Source organism: Erpetoichthys calabaricus, chromosome 12, assembly GCF_900747795.2.
Source record: "Erpetoichthys calabaricus chromosome 12, fErpCal1.3, whole genome shotgun sequence".
NCBI classification, from domain to species: domain Eukaryota; kingdom Metazoa; phylum Chordata; class Cladistia; order Polypteriformes; family Polypteridae; genus Erpetoichthys; species Erpetoichthys calabaricus.
This window is the reverse complement of record NC_041405.2, coordinates 135,240,271-135,261,267: the sequence shown is the minus strand read 5'-3', so window position 1 is coordinate 135,261,267 and position 20,997 is coordinate 135,240,271. Positions and strand designations below refer to the sequence as shown.

Below are 20,997 nucleotides of genomic sequence, written 5' to 3'. Positions count from 1 at the left end.
CAAAGTGTTAAATTTATATTATGTCCAATACAAGGATCCAAACATTCACTATAGCTTTAGAGGCTTTATGTGCAAGTGTTTAAGCAGCTGACACAAAAAATAAATAACTATAGAGTATCCTCAAAAATTAAACAGTGAAACAAATTAATAGTGTAATTAATTTGTTAACTAAATGAACAGGAATTCAACAAGAACACAGGGAAATAGATGGAAACTTGTTTAGGGTAAATTTCACACAAAATTGGAAAGTTTTTCTTCACACAGAGAACCATAGAAACATGGAATAAGTAACCATGTAAGTGTGGAAGAAAGTAGAGCTAAAACTAGACTTGAAATAGTAAGCTTTGTTGCGCTGAATGGCATGTTCTTGTCAAAAAACTTCTAGCGTTCTAATTGAAACCCATCAGATCTCAATGTGAACTACTATGTAAGTCACTTTGTGATAAGCAAAAGGTACTATACTAAATGGCACATAAGTTCCTCGAGTCTAAAGTAAGGGGGTGCATCCATTCATATGGAGATAAGGTTTGGTTGATACTTTGTTTTTCTGAAGTTATGCATATTTACAGAAGTAATGTTTAAATAATGGAACTAGAAGGGAGATGCACTAAGTTTAGTTGGTTCCGCATAACCACAATCAGGCAGCTCTCGGGACTGTAGTGAAGCCTTAGCACTAATGTGTTGTTCAGTTTGCACTGTAGCTTTATGCTCTTATGTGAATTTACCCTTAAAGAATCAATAACCAACTTCAGTTTATAATTTATACTAACAAATTAATACAAAAGATATTGAATTATCTGATGTAATTTTTCCCTGATCCCTTGTTGTTTCTTTATCTCCGTTATATAAAAATTTCCATTCACAAACCATCTCTTGTCAATTTTGTTTTCCATTCTTGGTACCATTTTTTTATCATTTTTTTAGTCCATTGCACATATCCATTACTTTACTTACTGATTATTTGTAATATACACTAAACCAGTAACGGCGCACTGCACGAATACACTTGACTTGAGCATTCATAGTTGTCATCCTCTTTCTCTGTATGTTTAGCATTCGTGTGCTCAGAGGTTGATGCGCTTGCTGCTTCCTGAGCAGCTGTTCTTTTCTTCACCCTAGTGGTCCGCTTCTTCTCTTCTTTCGCTGGCATCTTTTCACGTTAAAACTGATTAAGTCAGTGTTTGTGTTGCAATTACTTAGTACATTTTCCTTAATTTTGATGATTTAAGATATGAAGACGTAGGGGAAGTGACAGCGAAGGTGGCAGGGATAAGAACGGCGCCCATACACATGTGCCATGTAGCCACCCTGCTGCCTGCTGCCGAGAGTTGATTCTACAATAAAATAAAAATAAAAAAAGGAATAACCTTGGAGGTCAATCATCTTCCCGAAAGTGGATAGTAGACGTCACGTAGTATATGTGTATCAAATTTCAGGTCAATAAGTCAAACAGTTTGCAACGTCACATAGTATATGTGTACCAAATTTCAGGTCAAACGGTTTGCAAGCTACTGGTGATTGAAAATCCTGGACAGACAAACGGATAGCAACAGTAGCGTATTATATAAGAAGATTCCTGAATACACACGGACTGTTTGAACACATACATTTGGAATTTCATGTCTCCTAAAATGCTGTTATGTCTGTGCATTATGTTACTGTTTTTCATCACTTGAACGCTATACACCTATTCACCAATTTGTCTATTGGATTATACATGTATTCTGTCTGTTTAAGCTGTCTATTTATCTGTTGTTGTATAGCATGCACTTGTCTCTATGTTTGTGTTCGTACATTGAGCCTGGAGAAGAGTTCAGCTGTGCACTCCTTGTTGCATGGTTTGAATGACAATAAAGCAAATCCAATTCAGAAAGTATTCAGATCCCTTCACTTTCTGCACACTTTATTGTGATGTAGATTCAATTTTAAATGGATGATACATTTACCATTTTTGTACATCACTAATCCATAATGAGAAAGTGCAAACATGTTCTCAGAAAGGTTTATAAATGTGTTAAAAATCAAAAACTAAAATCTCTCAATTTTATAAGTATTCAGAGCCTTTTGCTGTGGCACTCCCGAATTTTTGTCAGGTGAATTTTGTTTGCTTTAATTCACCTTGAGATGTGTCTAGAACCTGATTGGTGTCCACCTGTGGGAAATTTAATTGGTTCAATGTCATTTAGAAAGGCACACACCTGTGTGTATAAGGTCCCACGATTCACACTGCATGTCAGGACAACAACTAAACCATGAAGTCCAAGGAATTTTTTGTAGACCTCTGTGATAAAACTGTAGTGAGGCATAGATCAGGACAAGAGCATGAAACCATTTCTAAAGCTTTGAATATTCCCTGGCCTTAATAATTGTAGAAGTCTGGAACCACCACCTGGCCGATCTGTGAAACTGAATAACCAGGGAAGAAGGGTCTTGGTTATGGAGATGACCAAGAATCCAACTTCAGAAGTCCTCTTCTGGGATGCAATAACCTGTCAGAAGGATGACCTGTCTCAGCAGCACTCCATCAAACAGTCATTTATGGTAGAGAAGCTAGATGGAAGCCACTCACGTGTAAAGGCTTATAACAGTTTAAAGGACTCTGAGGGAGAGAGAGACAGAGAGAGGAAAAAGATTTGCTGGTCTGTTGAGACAAAAATGTAACTCTTTGGGCAGAGCTCCAAGCACGATGTCAGGTGAAAACCAGGCACTGCTTATCACCTGCCAAATTCCATCCTTACGGTGAAGCATGGTAATGACAACAACATGTTATGAAAGTGCTTCCCCGTGTCAGGGACAGGGTGACTGGTCAGAATTGCAGGAAGGATTAATGCAACAATATACACAGAGAGAGGTCATAGGAGAAAACCTGCTCCAGAGTGCACAGAGTGGGGCATGACACAACACAACAATGACCCAAAACATACATCCAAGACAATGCTATAGTGGGTTCAGGACAAGTCTGTGACTGTCCTTGAGTGACCCAGCCAAAGCACAGACATAAACCCCATTGAACATTGGGGAGAGACCTGAAGACAGCAGTTTACAGACACTTTGCATTGCATTCAAAAGAGCTTGATATGATCTACCAGGAAGAAAGGGATAAACTGCCTAAATCCTGGTGTGCAAAGCTTATAGAGACATACCTAAGAAAACCCAAAGCGAGAATTGCTGCCAAAGGGACTTCTACAAAGTACAGAATTATGGGTGTGAACACTTGTATGAATGAGACATTAAAGTTTTTTATTTTTAATAAATTTGTAAACCTTTCTGAAATCATGTTTGCACTTTGTCATTATGGATTTATGAGTGTAAATTGATGGTGAAAAATCGCAAGTGTATCCATTTAAAAATAAATCTACTACACAATAAAGTGTATAGAAAATGAAGCGGTCTAAATACCTTCTGAATCCACTGTTACTTTTGCACTAGGTTTTGTAATGCCAGGCTGTTAGTACCCATGACAATGAACTGGATACATTGACTGAAGGTGAACTGTAATGGATTGTCATTCTTTCCAGAGAGGTTTCCTGCGTTATGCCCATGTCTGCCAGGTTAAGCTCAGGTTCATTGTGACCATAAGCAACAAACACTAGGGATAATAATTAATTGGATTAATTGTTTATTATGGTGTTTTTAGGAGGTCAAGATAGCACAGTGGTTCGCACTAGTACTACCTGACATAGCCAGCATCTGGAGTTTGAATCCTGTACTCAGTCATTTCTTTGTGGCATTTGAACAGTGTTTTTACTCTTTATGTGCTTTTGTCTGGGTATTGCAGTTTTCATAACCTATCCCAAAGAAATGTGTGTTTGCTTAAATGGTGATTATAAATTGAGTTTAGATTTGTGTGATTACACCCTGTTATGGGCTGGTGCCTTGTTCAGAGTTGCTCCCTGAACTGAGCCTATTGCTGCTAGGAAGGTCTTTATCTGAGGACATACAAACCCTTTCCCTGACCTTTGCTGGGGTTAAACAGATTTGAGAGTGTTATGTCTCTGTGTTTTTAATGAATGTATCCCTTCTCTTTTCCAACCAGCCCTTCAGGTTTCCATCACATCCTGTCAGGATTACATTTCAGCTCTAGCCGGTTTATGTTGATATAGTGGGTTTAAACCAGTTCTCTTATTGTAGCACAGGGTTTCCTAAACTATGGGCCTTGAGCCACAGTTCTTTTTGGGGATACCTTTTGTTTGGTCCTCACTTTACCTTTGAATATCAATAAATGTCGTAGATATTTATGTAATGGATATAAGCCATTTTCTATGCAATACATTTAAAAGGAAACTCAAAAGGTCAGTGTTTGTGATCCATTTCTTTAAGTATTCATTTATCTGGTCATCTGTAAAAATACATTTTTATAGAGAAAAAAGGAAAGGCGTCATAGCCCTTTTGCAATGAAAGTACATTGTGGATTACAACATTTGAAGAACCTTTAATACAAAACTAGCTGTGCTACCTGTCTAAGACGGGTTAAAGATGTAAGCAATCAACGTGAACCTCAGCAGTAACGTTTGCTGTGCACCGTGCAATGCACATATCTCTGTTATATGACATTTGGAATGGGATTCGTAAAAGCAGTGTTAATGTTAGTGATGTGGCATCTGTTGGAATGACCAGTACATTGTATATGTCTCTGTTATATGCTATTTGGTATCGGAATTCGTAAAAGCAGTGTTAATGTTAGTGAGGTGTCATCTGTTGGAATGACAAATGCAATGCATTTTATTACTAAAGATGTTTGTGATGCACCATCTTTTGGAATGACAGAGATAAAGCAACCAGATGGACACAGACATTTATGATTTTTAATTAAGGTGGATTTTCTCCCTCTGTTTTAGAGCAACTGATTCAACTGAGAGTGATGCTAATGAACTAAAATGGGATAACAAGATGTCCCATATTTCAGGACAATCCTATATATTATTATATAATTTAAAAACAGAAAACTGCTGCATATTTTGGGCATCACTAATTTCATAACACAGTAACTTATACAGACTCCACACTGTGCTACATTTAATAGCCAATCACATCAGTTCTGTTCAAAACAGACGAGACCTGACTAGTTAGATGTACTGTGATTGTGACACTCGCATCCGCTTCAATATGAGCACTTGCAAGATATTTTTACTTAATAGACATGAATGCAAACTGTGAAAGAGTGTTTCAGGTGAAAAGTACTGCACCTGGACAGAGAACTGACAGCCTAACATATCCACTTATGAAAGAACATTTCAGTGTTGTTTTTGTGAGTTATAGCAGATCTCAGTACCTGATTTTGATATTCCATTTTAGAGTTTGTGGGTATATGTTATGATGGATGGCGCACATGTGCAGGCATCCATGGTGGGTCAGATTCCGGTTTCTCACTTGGCCAGGAGACCAGTATGATGCGAGGAAAGGGGGAGACAACCTGCCGGAAGTGCATGCTCCTGCAATACGTTATGTGGCAGCCTCCCTGGGCAGTGCTACTTGTGCAGACACCCGCAAGGCACACTGGGTATTATAGTCCCAATGGGCAGCCTGGTCGGGTTCCGTGGGTGCTGCCAGAGTGTGCTGCAGAGAGTTACACTCCCTATTCTATGGGAATTCCGTTTGGCACAGAAGTAATTCCATCAGGATATGCCTTAGCACCAGAAGTACTTCTGTGTCCAAGATAAAAAGAGGCCACTTGACCTCATCCAGGCGAGTTGGAGTCAGATATGGAGGTTGGATAAAGCTCGCTTTGCAGGTGGGGAGGAGAGAGAGAGACAGAGAGGAATTGTGTTGTATTGTGTTTATGCCAATTTTGGAACCTTTGTGCAAGGTGGTATTGTTAATAAACCTTTTATTTATACTGGGACTTTTGTCTGTCAGGGTGTGTCTGGGGTTTGAGATGCTGCAATGCCCCTTAGTGGTCAAATTGTGTATGTGAGGTTGTCTCCCTTTTTTTCTGCTGTTGTTGTTTGTTGTTTTGACATATGTAACATGTTGTGTACAAAATCTCTTGAGTGGCTATGGAGGGCCTTCTAGTTGTGTGCAGTGGCTGCGTGCAAGCTACAGTATCTGGATGTAGATGAAATACATGGATATGTATTCACATACCAGCATAACAGCAGTGAATTTGAAAATATGAAAAAAATGTAATAATATGTCTAAATCATTCTAAGTAGAATTTAAAACGGACATGGATTCAAAAGGTGATTTTACAAAGATCTAAAGCAAAAGGTGACATGTCACTACCTAACTTTCAATTTTACTACTGGGCAGCAAATATACAGTACACACAACAAATCTTGTAAATTAGCAAAAATCTGTAAATTCACACCAGCCAGGCTTGCAAAGGAAAACAAATGTTATCCTGAATCTTCCTTGTATGCTCTGCTCTGTTCTCCAATCAGTACTAACTATCGTCAGTTCACAAGAAATCCTGTTATCCACAAACTGCTTAAAATTTGAGAAGGTAGAGAAGCTCTTATCTGTTGCACCTATACACCTTAGTCACCTTTTTCCACCTTTTTAGACCTTCTCAGTGTTTAACTTTCAGAAAACGCTACAGACACTTAGAGAACTTTATAGTCAACATATTTTCATCTTACTAACAATTACGCTCCAGAATTATATACAATTGATTTTTTTTTTAAAGGGTGTACCCACACTGGCATTTTCATTCCATGCCCATAAACATTAATCTGCATGTAACCCCACAAAATCTAGTTCATTTGACTAGTCTGATCGTTCCATACAGTGCCGTGGCCCGCTTGGAAGAGGTGGGCCCAAGCACAGTTGAGTAGCATTTGGGAACAGTGTGATCGCTAAACACGCCTAAGCATGGAAAGCAGATATGACATCAATGATTCTTATTTCATTCAATATCTTTTGAGTTTTAAACAGGTTTTTATTCTCACCTTACACATGAACGTGAATTGTACTTGGCAAGAAAAGCTGCAGATTCCTCCCTTAACATCATTTGTCACTGTAAAAAACTTCTCATGCGCAGCACGATTAACAACAAAATGCTACACTGCACACTCAATAAATCTACAGTGGTGTGAAAAACTATTTGCCCCCTTCCTGATTTCTTATTCTTTTGCATGTTTGTCACACAAAATGTTTCTGATCTTCAAACACATTTAACCATTAGTCAAATATAACACAAGTAAACACAAAATGCAGTTTGTAAATGGTGTTTTTTATTATTTAGGGAGAAAAAAAAATCCAAACCTACATGGCCCTGTGTGAAAAAGTAATTGCCCCCTGAACCTAATAACTGGTTGGGCCACCCTTAGCAGCAATAACTGCAATCAAGCGTTTGCGATAACTTGCAATGAGTCTTTTACAGCGCTCTGGAGGAATTTTGGCCCACTCATCTTTGCAAAATTGTTGTAATTCAGCTTTATTTGAGGGTTTTCTAGCATGAACCGCCTTTTTAAGGTCATGCCATAGCATCTCAATTGGATTCAGGTCAGGACTTTGACTAGGCCACTCCAAAGTCTTCATTTTGTTTTTCTTCAGCCATTCAGAGGTGGATTTGCTGGTGTGTTTTGGGTCATTGTCCTGTTGCAGCACCCAAGATCGCTTCAGCTTGAGTTGACGGAACAGATGGCCGGACATTCTCCTTCAGGGTTTTTTGGTAGACAGTAGAATTCATGGTTCCATCTATCACAGCAAGCCTTCCAGGTCCTGAAGCAGCAAAACAACCCCAGACCATCACACTACCACCACCATATTTTACTGTTGGTATGATGTTCTTTTTCTGAAATGCTGTGTTCCCTTTACACCAGATGTAACAGGACATTTGCCTTCCAAAAAGTTTAACTTTTGTCTAATCAGTCCACAAGGTATTTTCCCAAAAGTCTTGGCAATCATTGAGATGTTTCTTAGCAAAACTGAGACGAGCCCTAATGTTCTTTTTGCTTAACAGTGGTTTGCGTCTTGGACATCTGCCATGCAGGCCGTTTTTGCCCAGTCTCTTTCTTATGGTGGAGTCGTGAACACTGACCTTAATTGAGGCAAGTGAGGCCTGCAGTTCTTTAGACGTTGTCCTGGGGTCTTTTGTGACCTCTCGGATGAGTCGTCTCTGCGCTCTTGGGGTAATTTTGGTCGGCCGGCCACTCCTGGGAAGGTTCACCACTGTTCCATGTTTTTGCCATTTGTGGATAATGGCTCTCACTGTGGTTTGCTGGAGTCCCAAAGCTTTAGAAATGGCTTTATAACCTTTACCAGACTGATAGATCTCAATTACTTCTGTTCTCATTTGTTCCTGAATTTCTTTGGATCTTGGCATGATGTCTAGCTTTTGAGGTGCTTTTGGTCTACTTCTCTGTGTCAGGCAGCTCCTATTTAAGTGATTTCTTGATTGAAACAGGTATGGCAGTAATCAGGCCTGGGGGTGGCTACGGAAATTGAACTCAGGTGTGATACACCACAGTTAGGTTATTTTTTAACAAGGGGGCAATTACTTTTTCACACAGGGCCATGTAGGTTTGGATTTTTTTTCTCCCTAAATAATAAAAACCATCATTTAAAAACTGCATTTTGTGTTTACTTGTGTTATATTTGACTAATGGTTAAATGTGTTTGATGATCAGAAACATTTTGTGTGACAAACATGCAAAAGAATAAGAAATCCGGAAGGGGGCAAATAGTTTTTCACACCACTGTATAAGAGGGTAGAGCATTATCCTGCCCTACACGACTCCAAAACAACCACAAATAGGTGAAGTCGTGTGGTCATGACAAAAGCGTGCCCAGACCCAGAACGTTAAGCACAGTGTGAGTATAGGCCAGTGGGGGGAGTACGGAGGGGGGACAATCTCGCTTGGGCACGGTACAGAACAAACGTGCCTAGTGTGAGTACACCCTTAAAAGAAACCTATCCAACTTTCCATACTTCACATCCATATCTGTCCCAGAGACAATACTGGTTAGTCTTGATGAAGACTCAGAGTATTTCAACAATATATGAAAATTTTTCAAAGAATCTACCCTTCAAATATCCAAGGGAGCGGTGGGAAAGGATCCTTTCAATTGGCATCTCAGAAAAAGAGTAGAACACGGCCATACATAGAATACCCTCTAGTTCAATATGTGACAAGCATTGCATAATTCAAATAAATATTTCATTTAAATTTGTCCAAATTGTACCCATGGCATCTAGCTTCAGCTTCACTAGACCATATGTTTTGGAATTGCACTGAATTAACATAATTTTGGAGCAGAATCTTTACATATTTCTCAGATAGCCTTGGTGTCACAATCACTCTGAATGCATTAATAGCAAAATTTGGTGCATTCCCGGATAGCATTAAAGTGCATAGGGAGAAATCAATTGTAATAACCTATAACTCAATACTAGCATGCAGCCTTTTTGTATCTTGCTGAACTGAAAGAATCCCAGCACACTTTATATAACTCAGTAGCTAAGTGACGTTCTGTATTATCTCAAGTTAGAAAAATCAGTTTTTCCATAGATGATATGTCCGAAACTTTTTTTAACACTAGAATTACCGGAGCCTACGAAAAAACTCGTAGGTCCGTCCCACCTTAAATCGCTTCACACTTCTCCATTAGTGTCTTTTGTCCTATAAATGTGTTGATAAGCAGCAAGCAGTCTACTATCACATCCCCAACTGCCACACAGTTTTCTTAGCTCAAATCTGTTTACCTGCGTGTCAGTTGCTTGGAGTTAAATAGAGTGAGAAGTCAAGCAAAATGACACCTTTTATAAATACTATATCGTTATTTGAAATACATGCATTTCATGTGTGTTCCATGTCTACAACATTCTATATAAACACATCGTTAAAACAGAAACGTTTTTCATGTTTTGGTAACAATTGACAAAATGTAGACATGGAAGTATATAATGTGTGAAGCCTGAATTCCAAATATCAAAGAAACACTTTAACAAAAGGTACAAATATAACAGAACAAATGCGCTTTTATTCAAAAATATAACTGCAGAAAAACAACCCACGTTTACCTGCGACACTGACACGCCATTGCTACGACAGCTTCGGTGGTGCAACGGTATCAGCTGCTGACTTGTAATCAAAGCTTCATGGGTTCAATCCCGGGCAAGTTCGTTTTGAGAACTGAGCTGCTCGTATTCAGAAACACAGCCATATTAGATTAATTTTCTTGTGTTTTATAAATAAAGTAAATAACATCCATCCTGTAATTCCATGCCCACCCTGAACCCCTGAAGATTTGAGGCATGAGCACTGGACACTGCTCCAACCGATCACACTGTTTCATCATACATAACAAATAACTGAATTAAAACTAAACTAACAGTTTATTTATAGGCGTCTGTTACTGGATTGCATGCAGTACAGTCTTTTCAGCTTAACTTTGTGATTAAGCCCTGCAAAGAACCAGCGTACCTATCCACCATGTTTGCTTCCTTCCTTACACCAAATGATGCTGCAATAATTATTTGCTCCTTGTTACCACAAACTGGCCAGTTAAATTTACCCCTCAGCACATGCAGGATTAAATGTATACTTAAAAAGTTTCCTTCAGTTTGTTTCACTTGGTTGTACGTTACACGCATGCTTAACCTCTTCCTCAGCTGTCACCAAATGACAAGTAATGCTGTAAAACATATTCTTTTTTTTTTTTTTAAATTATGCAGGTATTTATACAACACTCCAAGTCAGAGGCGATTTGTCTGCCACAATGAATGCATTTACATGCACACACAAAACTGGGATGAGATGAGTAACCCTGTTAAGGCAGAAACCTCTTTCTTACATGCACAGGTCCAGTTATGGACTTCTCATTTGGCAAAACAATCCATTGTCATAAAAGTGCGCTTAAAAAAAAAAAAAGATTAAAGATCATCAACAGCTGCTGTGAAACTGAAAACAAACATGAAGCCCGTGTCTCCTGGGCAGTGTGGGGAATGTTACTTGTAAAACTAACTTAGTTACATTACTCATTACTTTAAAAAGTAGCCAAGTATGTTATATATAAAATATAATGCGTTACAAACAGCAGTTTACTTTCATGTAACTTTTTCTTCTTTTGAATGAAAAACTGCACATTTGACTGGCCAGCATTTGTTATTAAATCCTAAGCCCATATATGAATCTTTATGAAACTGACCAGAAACACTGCCAAATGTGATCATTTTGTTGGGTTTTATAAATACATTTATTCTTTTGTGTGCTGTGAAGTAAATCACATTCAGCCCTTGTCCTGAGCCCCCGAAGATTCCCAGTATTAACACTGCATCACCTGATCACACTGATTCAGAATGTCAATAGCAAGTAGCTGGAGTAAAGCTAAATTGATACTTTATTAATAATGTTTCTGTTCCCAGCAAAGTTGCGAACTACAAGTGCGTTAGCTTATTGCTTTACACCCAGTGTGACTATAATAGCAGTTATTTTTACTTCAATAAAATAAGTATTGCGTTAGGTTACTTGTTACTTTAAAAACTCATTTGGCTACACCATACACGTTAATTTTAATGTGTTTCCCCGAAAAGTGTTTTCTTTTGATAGCACTGGTCTACAAAAAAATATTTTTTGTTTGCTTCTGGGAACTTCAGACCAGCTCTTTATTAAGTTTTTTTACACTGATTTCATATATGAAATCGGAATTAAGCTAGCACGTCAGGTTTTTGAAATACACATCATTGACGTTTTGACACTTTTGAATATTAATATAATATATCAACACAATATCTGGAGTTTGGACTCTGTCCCACCCAAATTGTTTTGATTTGTTTATTCTGAAAACAAACCAGAATACGATACCAGAGACACGTTAAAGCATATTTATGTCAATTTACCTCAATATAAAAGTGAGGTCATTGTGCCCAAAAATGTCGGAGGCACTCGCTTTTGCGCTTGTACTGCACATCCATCTCTCTTTGCAAGAACCAACAGTAGTCACCCTTCATGGTCGGAGTGAATTTTTCCCGATATCAGTTTTCCATCACCTTTATATCTTGATGAAATCTTTCCCCATGCTCATCTCTGACATCGCTTAGATTTGGTGGAAAAAAGTCAAGATGAGAATGTAAAAAATGCGTTTTCAGTGACATTCTGGCTCCCTTAAGCTAATATACTTTCAGCATATTCTCCACAAGCTCAGTATAATTCTCTGCTCTGTGACTGTCAAGAAAATTCTGGACAACCTGCACGAATGAGGGTGTTGGTTCAGTTGGCTTCAGTTTCCTTTTCTCATCGTCAAGCATCAGTACACAGATTTCAGGGCCAACAAAAACACTTTCCTTAATTTTGGCTTCACTTTTCTCAAGACCAAACTTATTTCTTAAATGCTGAAACGCATTGCCTTAACTGTCCAGTCACCCTGTGTGTCCAAGACCTGGAACATCATAACTAAAAAATGGGACATGCTGGATGAAAATGGTTTTCAGATTTGGAGTCAGCAAGTGAAATTTGTTAAAGTACAGATGAAAGAATCCCATTCGCAAAATGCTTGTTGACCAGTGCAAGTTATTTGTCAGTATGCTCCCTGAGCTCCTTCTCTCCTTCTTGTGCACCTCAGTCACTCCCTCAAGTTCATCTTGTCTTTTACCTCTGCATCAGCCACCCACTATTGCTTACCTTATTAAACAACAAGTAGTGTATAGTTTCCTCTCTCAAAAATGGTTATGAACACTTAGTCTTTCAGTTGATGCCTAGTCTTTCAGTTGATGCCCATGGCTAACCATCCTTCTTGTATTGCAGGCCTGCACTTTGTTGCTGGGAGCCCTCTTTGTTTACGATGTTTTCTTTGTCTTTGTTACTCCACGTTTCACTAAGGTGAGTTTACAGCAGATTTCAGGTCCCACTTTTATGTATTGTACACTCTGGAAATGGTTGATTTCTTTCTTCTTCCTTTTCTTACTAGAGCGGAGAGAGCATTATGGTGGAAGTGGCTGCTGGTCCGTCCTATTCTTCTACTCATGAAAAGGTAATTCTTCAAAAAAGGAGAAAGACTGTAGCAGTGTTGATACTTGAAGTGGTGAAGCCAAGAGTCTAATGCCATGTTGTAATTGACCTTTTTACAGCTCCCAATGGTAATTAAAGTGCCCAAATTGAATACCTCCCCACTGGCACTGTGCGATCGGACGTTCTCTTTGCTGGGCTTTGGTGACATCCTTGTGCCAGGTGAGTGTGTCCAGCAAGCCTACCCACTTGAGAAGATGTCCATGTCCATTTGGGTCCCATTTCCAGCTTTTGGACCTGACTTTGACAGCACTTCTGGTCTTTTCTGTCACAGGTCTGCTGGTGGCCTACTGCCACAGGTTTGACATCCAAATGCACTCTTCCCAAATCTACTTTGTTGCCTGTACAATTGGTAAGTCCATTGTTTTTCAATTTACTTGCCTTCTTTTGCTAATGCAGAATGGTATGTGATCATCAAATGTGTATTGGGGATTCTTACCGTATAATGGCATGGGCACTGACCATCATTGATGTTTTGTTTTTTGTTTTTTTTCCCCTACAGCGTATGGTATTGGCCTACTTGTCACCTTTGTTGCTCTTACAGTCATGCAGATGGGACAACCGGCCCTGCTCTACCTAGTTCCCTGTACACTCCTCACCAGCCTTGGGGTGGCATTGTGGCGGAGGGAGCTGGCTGCATTCTGGACTGGCAGTGGCTTTGTGGTGAATACCAGTTTGATATGAGTGCCTTCAGGATTTGCTAATAGGTTTAAAATTGCCTAGAATTAAAGTTGAGTAAAATCTGAAACTGAGTACTTTGCTAAACTTGGGAAAGGAATCCTCCTGCATACCATTTTTCCTCTTTCTGCCATTTACTGTGCTTATCCTTCACATCCATCTTAAAGTGACACAATCATCTCCATTTACCCCCACAGTTAAAGGCTGACTAGTTCCTCTGCCTATGTTTTATTAGTGTCGCCAAGATCCCTGGTGACAACTTGACTGACTGAAAAAAAAAAAAATGTGAGCCCCACTAGCCTAAATGTTGATGATGCCTTCTGTGCTGTTGCACAAAGCAAAAGCAGCATGAATGTGGCTTGAATATTTTGTTTGGGAGTCGCCATGGTAAATTTTCAGCTGGTGCCAACCTTGGGTTTGGGTCTTTGTGCTACTGCTTGAAACTCTGGGCAATTTGGAAGAAGGGCTGCAGGGTCTGTTTTCTAGCTTATTCTATTCACCTTGTTTGCTTTGTGATGGGACTCTGTATAATTAAATTTTGGTTGTTTTGATTTTGCACCATTGGCTGCTAAACTGTACTTTTCTCTTATTCTCACAGAAAGAAATTGTGCAGCCCCCCCTTGTGAAAGGGTCTATCACCTGCACCCACCCTCCAGATGTACCAGTAGAGGAACAACCGGCCAACAAGGAACCACTCAGTACCGAGGCCACCAATCAGAGCGAAGAACCACCCAGTGGTGACCAAGAACCCTAAGAAGTGGGGCAGATATGTTGTAGGAATTTGGTTTTTTTACACCTGTTTTGTATTGATATATATACTTTTTTTTTTCTTTTTAAACAGTTGTGTGGAATTTCTTGCCATCTGTGGTGGTGCTAGTCTGAGGGCAGCGGCCACAATTGACCCTCTCCCACTAGAAGCTGAGACAGACAGCAGTATGTGCAGAAGGGCAGTATGTGGCTGCTGTAGCTTGCATCACAGATGGTGTTGAAATGTTCACCCTAGTCCTGTGCCACAGCAGCCTGGGTCACTTTAAGGTTCTGCTAACTCTGTTCCCACAGATGCCGTCTACTGGAGGACTTTGATGCTGGCCATTACCAGCCTGGTTTTATGTGCCCCATTTCTTGTCCCCAGGCTGTGCTCAACTCTGAAAGTGTGCAGCTGCTCTGGGCTCAGGGGATGCTAATCTTTATTAGACTGTGTGCCCATGCGTGGCACCTTGGAGCATTAGTATGTTCACCAGCCTCAGAATGTCAGGGGGCTGATATTACCTCACATAAGCTAATATTGAAATAAATAACAAAATAAAAGGTTTGCTGCTTGCTGGGAGTTTTCATTTTTGAGGATGGTTCCATCCACCTGGGTGGGCAGCATGTCATAGGAAATTTTGATGGAGAAAAAGAATACTCAGGGTTGCCTGTTATTAAATCTGCCTGACTAACTGCTAGCAACTCACAGTTGGCATCACTTTGCACAGGAGCCAGGCCTCTGGTTTGGAGAGGTGTGTTTTACTTTAATTTCTGTGTTAAGGACCAAACTTTTGTAACATTTATAGTTTTTGAATAGAAATGGTGTTGTCAGGGGAGACTTCTAGACTTAGGCACACTAAACATAGCCCAGGGCCCCCAAACCCCTCTGCCATCTAGTTTGCTGGTGTTGAGACATCCACGTTGCTGCTGCTGCTTACCATCCTTTAGCTTTTAGCTGCTTGTTACTAAAGTGACAGCCTCAATCTGAAGGATTGTTCATTGAAGCAACTTAGACGTTATCTGCTGTTGACGTAGGCGTACTTTATGAAGTCACAGATGATTAACTTGATCTACAGGATAATGATGGCTAATGGTTAAACACTTGTAAGCTGTTGGAGTTGCAGATCCTTATCAATTGTTTTCAATTGTTTTCATACCTTCCCTTAATGGTCCAGGCTGCCTTTGTATATACAGGGAGAGGTGTGTGGTTTCTGTGGTAAGGTGTTACTCCACCTTTAGACAAACACAGGTGGGACCTCAGGCAATGAGTGACCTGGTGCATTGACTAGCAAGGGGGGAGTTCAGCAGGAATAAGTCAGCTTGCATTGGACCCTCGAGCTGTACATTTTACTTTGAAGACTAGGGGTGGAGCAGCAACACTAGGGAAATGGGCATTTGGGTACCCAAGAAGCGTGACTTGTTTTGATGACATTTGTCATCTTTTGTCTTTTTTGACAAGTGTTAATGTGATCTGAAAGAAATCATATGTCAGTACTGCGGTTCAGGTTGGCCTGCATATCATAAAATAACATTCTTCAAATGCTCTTAATCCAGGTTCGGCTCACAGGGGCTAGTGTCCATCCTGACAGCGCTGAGCACAAAAGCAGGACCCTAGGGAATGGTGGGAAAGGGACCTTTCAACTGGCAACTCAGAAAAGGGAGTTGAATTCTGCCATACATAGAGTGCACTGTCATTAAATAATTCAGCTAAAGGTCTTCCATTGATCACATTTATCTTATTAAAAATTGCCTAAATTAAGCACAGTGCAGCACTGGGCAACAGGCCATTGTGGGGCCAATAAATAAACTACAGGAGTCAACATTTTTGAGGAAAGTAGTTTCCACTTTTCCAGCCCTTGGTTGTGAAGAATGTCAACCACTTCAGCGACCGTTTTTTAGTAGTGGAAAGGAAGTGGTTAGTTTTTTGCTCATTGTGGGTAACTGGCAGATTGGCGTATAATTTGCCATTCGCTAGTCGGTTTTACAGTTAAAATGTAAGTTGTGCTCACGCGCACTGTATTTTACTTTAGGCAGGTAAAGCGATTTAAAAAAAAAAATAATACCTGGCCGCCGTGCAAGTGTGTGTGTATGTGTGTGAGAGTGCCGGTATGCTTGTGACAGGAAAGATAGAAGTCTCCTTTAGCTCCGAGAGACAAACGTTAAAGGGCTGAAAAATCCCACAGCCGCTACATTATGGCTGCTGTATAGAAGTCCGTTCAACTGTGTTAAGATGAACGATACACAAACTGCAACATGTGACGGGAAAAGGTAAGGCATGATGGAGCTCAAGTGACCACATATTTTTTAATCATTTAATTTTACATCGCACAGCAACAACTTTCATTATAAACGAGTACGAATGGTGTTCTTTTGACACGTTTGTTCACATGTTTTTGATTGATTCTTCAAAAAATGTTAGTAAAATTAATTAAACACCAATATTTTACTAATAATAATGATTTCTTTTTATTTGAATAGGAGATATAAAGACCAAAATCGTATACACTCAATAAATGAACAAGTAATAGCAGTGCTGCTAAATATTTTTAAAAATGAGGATATAAAGCAGAAAGTGAGCAAGCAGATATGACACATGCAAGCAACCGCTGTTATTTTACGTTAAAATATAAGCGAATTGTTATGAGAATTTTGCTATACAGAACGTGTACATATGTCTAATGACTCTATTCAAATATATAATTTTATACTAACCTCCATCCATCCATTTTCCAAACCCACTTCTCCCAAGCCATAATGCCTATCCCAGCATGCATCGGGAGTAAAGGACATGGGGAGAGTATGCAAATTTCTTGCACCGAGCCCCCAGGAGGCGGACCCCCATCTCCTTAATCCAAAGGCAGCAGCCCGACCCCTGTGCGACTGCATTTTGTTAAGTACTGAGCATTTGTTGCAGCCTGTATGGAATCCCTATGACGTTGCTCCTAATGTTAAGATCTGAGGATTTTTGCTAAAAGCTGGAAAAGTTGTTAATTTTATTGAATTTGGGGATGGCTTACTGAAGCCAGCTCAGTTCGTTTTTATTTTCTGGTGCAGAGTATTACAGGAAAGCAAGCTTATAAAATGGAGCGCAAGATGGAATCATAATTGGTGCGCTTTAAGTAAATGTAGGATGCAGTCCGTAAGGCTGTTGAAAAATAAACATCTTGCACTTCAAAGTTTACTTTATGAACAATTGCACAGTACGCTGAATTATCCTGATTGGCGAGGTTTGAACAAACCACGCGACACAAGGATTGGTTGTGCGCGGAGCCACGCTTCTCATATGATCATTAATAACACTTGAGACTGAAATGCATGCGATAAAGCAGCAGGTAAAGTAAGATGGCATTGAACTGCATATCTGAATTACAAATTTAGGCTGTTAAAAATGGCAGTCATATTTTCAGTTTCAGCAACCAAAAAGGTCATGCCTGGTGGCCAAGCCTGGCAAATTCTTTTAAAAGTTAGTGAATAAGTGCCGCTCAATGGCACAGCCACCTGCTAGAGCCAGCGCTGAGATTGCTAAACCGCCAGGAGCTGCTTGCGTGCATTTTTGCCTCATTTCAAGGTAGTTGTGAATGTGAACTTATGTTTCCACATGTCTGTGTTGTATTACTGTGTGTGTAATTGCTTGTGTCCCAACAGTGTCACATTTGCCTACTTCCACATCGGTGTGTCTACATCTATCTTTTTGTATATGCTGTATGGACATGATTCAGTTTGTGTCTATGCGTTTGTATAGCCACACCATTCATCTGTACTGTATACAGATGCGTGCCACTTGACGTGCGTGGTATATCTCTCATAACCACAAGAGGGCACCACTGAGCCCCAAACCACATACGCAATGTTACCCAACACAATTTCTGATTCAAGTAAAGGATTTTTATTTGTTACCAACACATTTCCAGTTAAGCTCCAGCTAAAATCAACACATGAATCTAACAAGCAATTTTTTCTCTCCTTCTTTTCTCCTAGTCAGTGTCGCCTGCTGCCTCCCAACTGTGACTCCTCGAGGTGAGGCTGCAGGCATCTTTTAAATGAGACTTCTTCAGGTGTCAAGGTATAAGTCATCCAAAGCACTTCCGAGTTGTGTGGAAACTATAGCTGTGCTCCTCTGGCAGTGCCATGTGGTGGCACTGTATAATCCAGAAGTTCTACCTTAATATATCTGCTTTATAGCGCCCCACATGTACAGTCTTATCTGCATGTGGACAGCTGCTTTAAGCAAAGAGATTTACTAGCTCAGCACAAGCAGACGAAATGGTTAAGCTACAACCTGTGCCAATCACCAAAGCAGGTGCCCGCTGTTGGAAAACGTCTAACCTCTGTAGGAATATGGCAATCAACTACATCAGGTTCTCTGATAATTAAAACTTGAATATATTATTATAAAGATTCCTGTGTTTGTTATTTTAGTTCACTTACGCTACAGTTACTTTGTTTATCATATTGTTAATATATGTGTGAGGTATCTGATTTATAGTGCCCCACATGTACAGTCTTACCTGCACATGCCTCAAGTAAAGAGACTTACTAGATAGATAGATAGATAGATAGTGTTATGTAAAAAAGCATGTACACTCCGTGAAATGTCATATCATTTTCTAACCTGCTTAATTAAGACCAAGGGTGCCAGTCCATTACTTTACAAACACACCCATATCGGCCAGTTTATTGTCGCCAATCCACCCAACCTGCATGTCTTTGGACTGTGGGAGGAAACCCACACAGACACAGTAAGAACATGTAACCTCCATGCAGGGAGGACCCAGGACATGAACCTTAATCTCCATACTGCAAGGCAGCAGCCCGACCACTGCTCCACCATGCCGCCTTTCCATGAACTTTTTTTTTTCTCTTTTAACATACAGTATGTGGACATATCAAGATGTAATCTTCTTTTAAACCATACCTTCAGTTCAAAATGACATAATTTAACAAGCATCATGTTACATTTACATTGTGAGGTCAATGGTATAATTTCAATAAACATAAATGCAAACTTTACATTTGGAAAAAGGTAAATACACCTCTACATTTACAGCTACCTTGAATACCTAAAATTCGACTGAGGTGCACCAGAACAGGTGAAAATAATAAGAACTTCAATAGAGACGATCTTGGGGGAGCCTGTCTTATTAGACCTCCGACATTTAGGTTGTGTCGCTCTTTGTTGCTGAAGTGTGTATTATCACTATGCCGAGAACGAAAGAGCTTTCTGAGGCCACATACCTGTAGATGTACAGTATGTATAGATGCATATGAGTCTGGAAAGGGATTTTTAAAAGATCTCCAAACAATTGAAACCTATTCCACTATCTAGAAGACCATTTACAAGTGCAGAGGATTTCAAACAACTGCCAACTTCACCAGGCCAGGCCTCTTCAACAAGTTCAGCCTGAGAGTAGAACACAAGATGCTGAAATTAAGTCTCTAAGAAGCCCAAAATTTCATCAAAGGACCTACATATAGTTCTCAGTGCCATTGATGTGAAAGTGTATGTGTCTACCATTAGAAAGAGGCTATACAATTAGATCTACATGTCAGGTGTGAACTCTGAAGACCTCTGACGATGTCCTATGGTAGCTGGCACCAGGACTTTAGCAGCAGTTCCTCAACTCCTATAGATAGATAGATAGATAAGCTGTGAAGTGGAGCCACCGCAGATCAGACTAGTTGTTCCAACTCATTCCACAGATGCTTCATTAGATTGAGATCTGGGGAATTTGGAGGACAGGCCAACACCATGAACATTTCATCATGTTCCTCAAAGCAATCCAGAACGATTTGTGCAGTGTGGCAGGGCATATTACCCTGCTGAAAGATTTCACTTCCTCCAGAAAAGTCTATTGTCGTGAATGTGCATGAATGCCTGAATCCAGGGGTTCCCAACCCAAATTATGAATTAAGAGACTTATGCCCCCATCCTAACACATGACGTCATTGTTAAAACACCATATTCAAAACAAATAATAGAAGCATGATTTACAAATACACTTCTCTTGCTTGTAATACATAGCCAAGAAAGTGTGCACCTTTGAGCTCTTATTAAAATAATGTAAACCGTGCCCATCGTACATATCAAAATATACAAAGGCCGTAAGGAATGTAAATGTAAAGGAATATGTCATATTTTCATAAATCATGTTTTCACACATCATCCATCCATCCATCCATTTTCCAACCCGCTGAATCCGAACACAGGGTCACGGGGGTCTGCTGGAGCCAATCTCAGCCAACACAGGGCACAAGGCAGGAAACAATCCCGGGCAGGGTGCCAACCCACTGCAGGACACACACAAACACACCAAGCACACACCAAGCACACACTAGGGCCAATTTAGAATCGCCAATCCACCTAACCAGCATGTCTTTGGACTGTGGGAGGAAACCGGAGCGCCCGGAGGAAACCCACGCAGACACGGGGGGAACATGCAAACTCCACGCAGGGAGGACCCGGGAAGTGAACCCAGGTCCCCAGATCTCCCAACTGCGAGGCAGCAGCGCTACCCACTGCGCCACCGTGCCGCCCTTTCACACATCATGTTTCATAAATCATAAATGTGGAAATTCTGCCACAAGGGCTTCTACTTCTGCCACAAGTGTCTGAATACTTCAATAA

General features: G+C 40.1%; 1 protein-coding gene across 3 annotated transcripts in view; it reads left to right on the top strand.

The window, feature by feature from the left end:
* sppl2 (signal peptide peptidase-like 2) overlaps positions 1-14,937 on the top strand; it is a 28,365-nt gene extending 13,428 nt beyond the window's left edge. Inside the window, exons 10-15 of one of the 3 annotated variants that reach the window (XM_028816324.2) lie at positions 12,687-12,761; positions 12,850-12,912; positions 13,010-13,109; positions 13,222-13,299; positions 13,450-13,610; positions 14,224-14,937. In XM_028816324.2, coding sequence (XP_028672157.1) covers positions 12,687-12,761; positions 12,850-12,912; positions 13,010-13,109; positions 13,222-13,299; positions 13,450-13,610; positions 14,224-14,379 — 633 coding nt within the window. In that variant the 3' untranslated portion in view covers positions 14,380-14,937. Of the gene's footprint in view, positions 1-12,686; positions 12,762-12,849; positions 12,913-13,009; positions 13,110-13,221; positions 13,300-13,449; positions 13,678-13,822; positions 14,200-14,223 lie in introns of those variants that run through there. The other 2 variants (XM_051935106.1, XM_051935105.1) reach the window with 2 other exon arrangements.
* Positions 14,938-20,997: the final 6,060 nt, after the last annotated feature.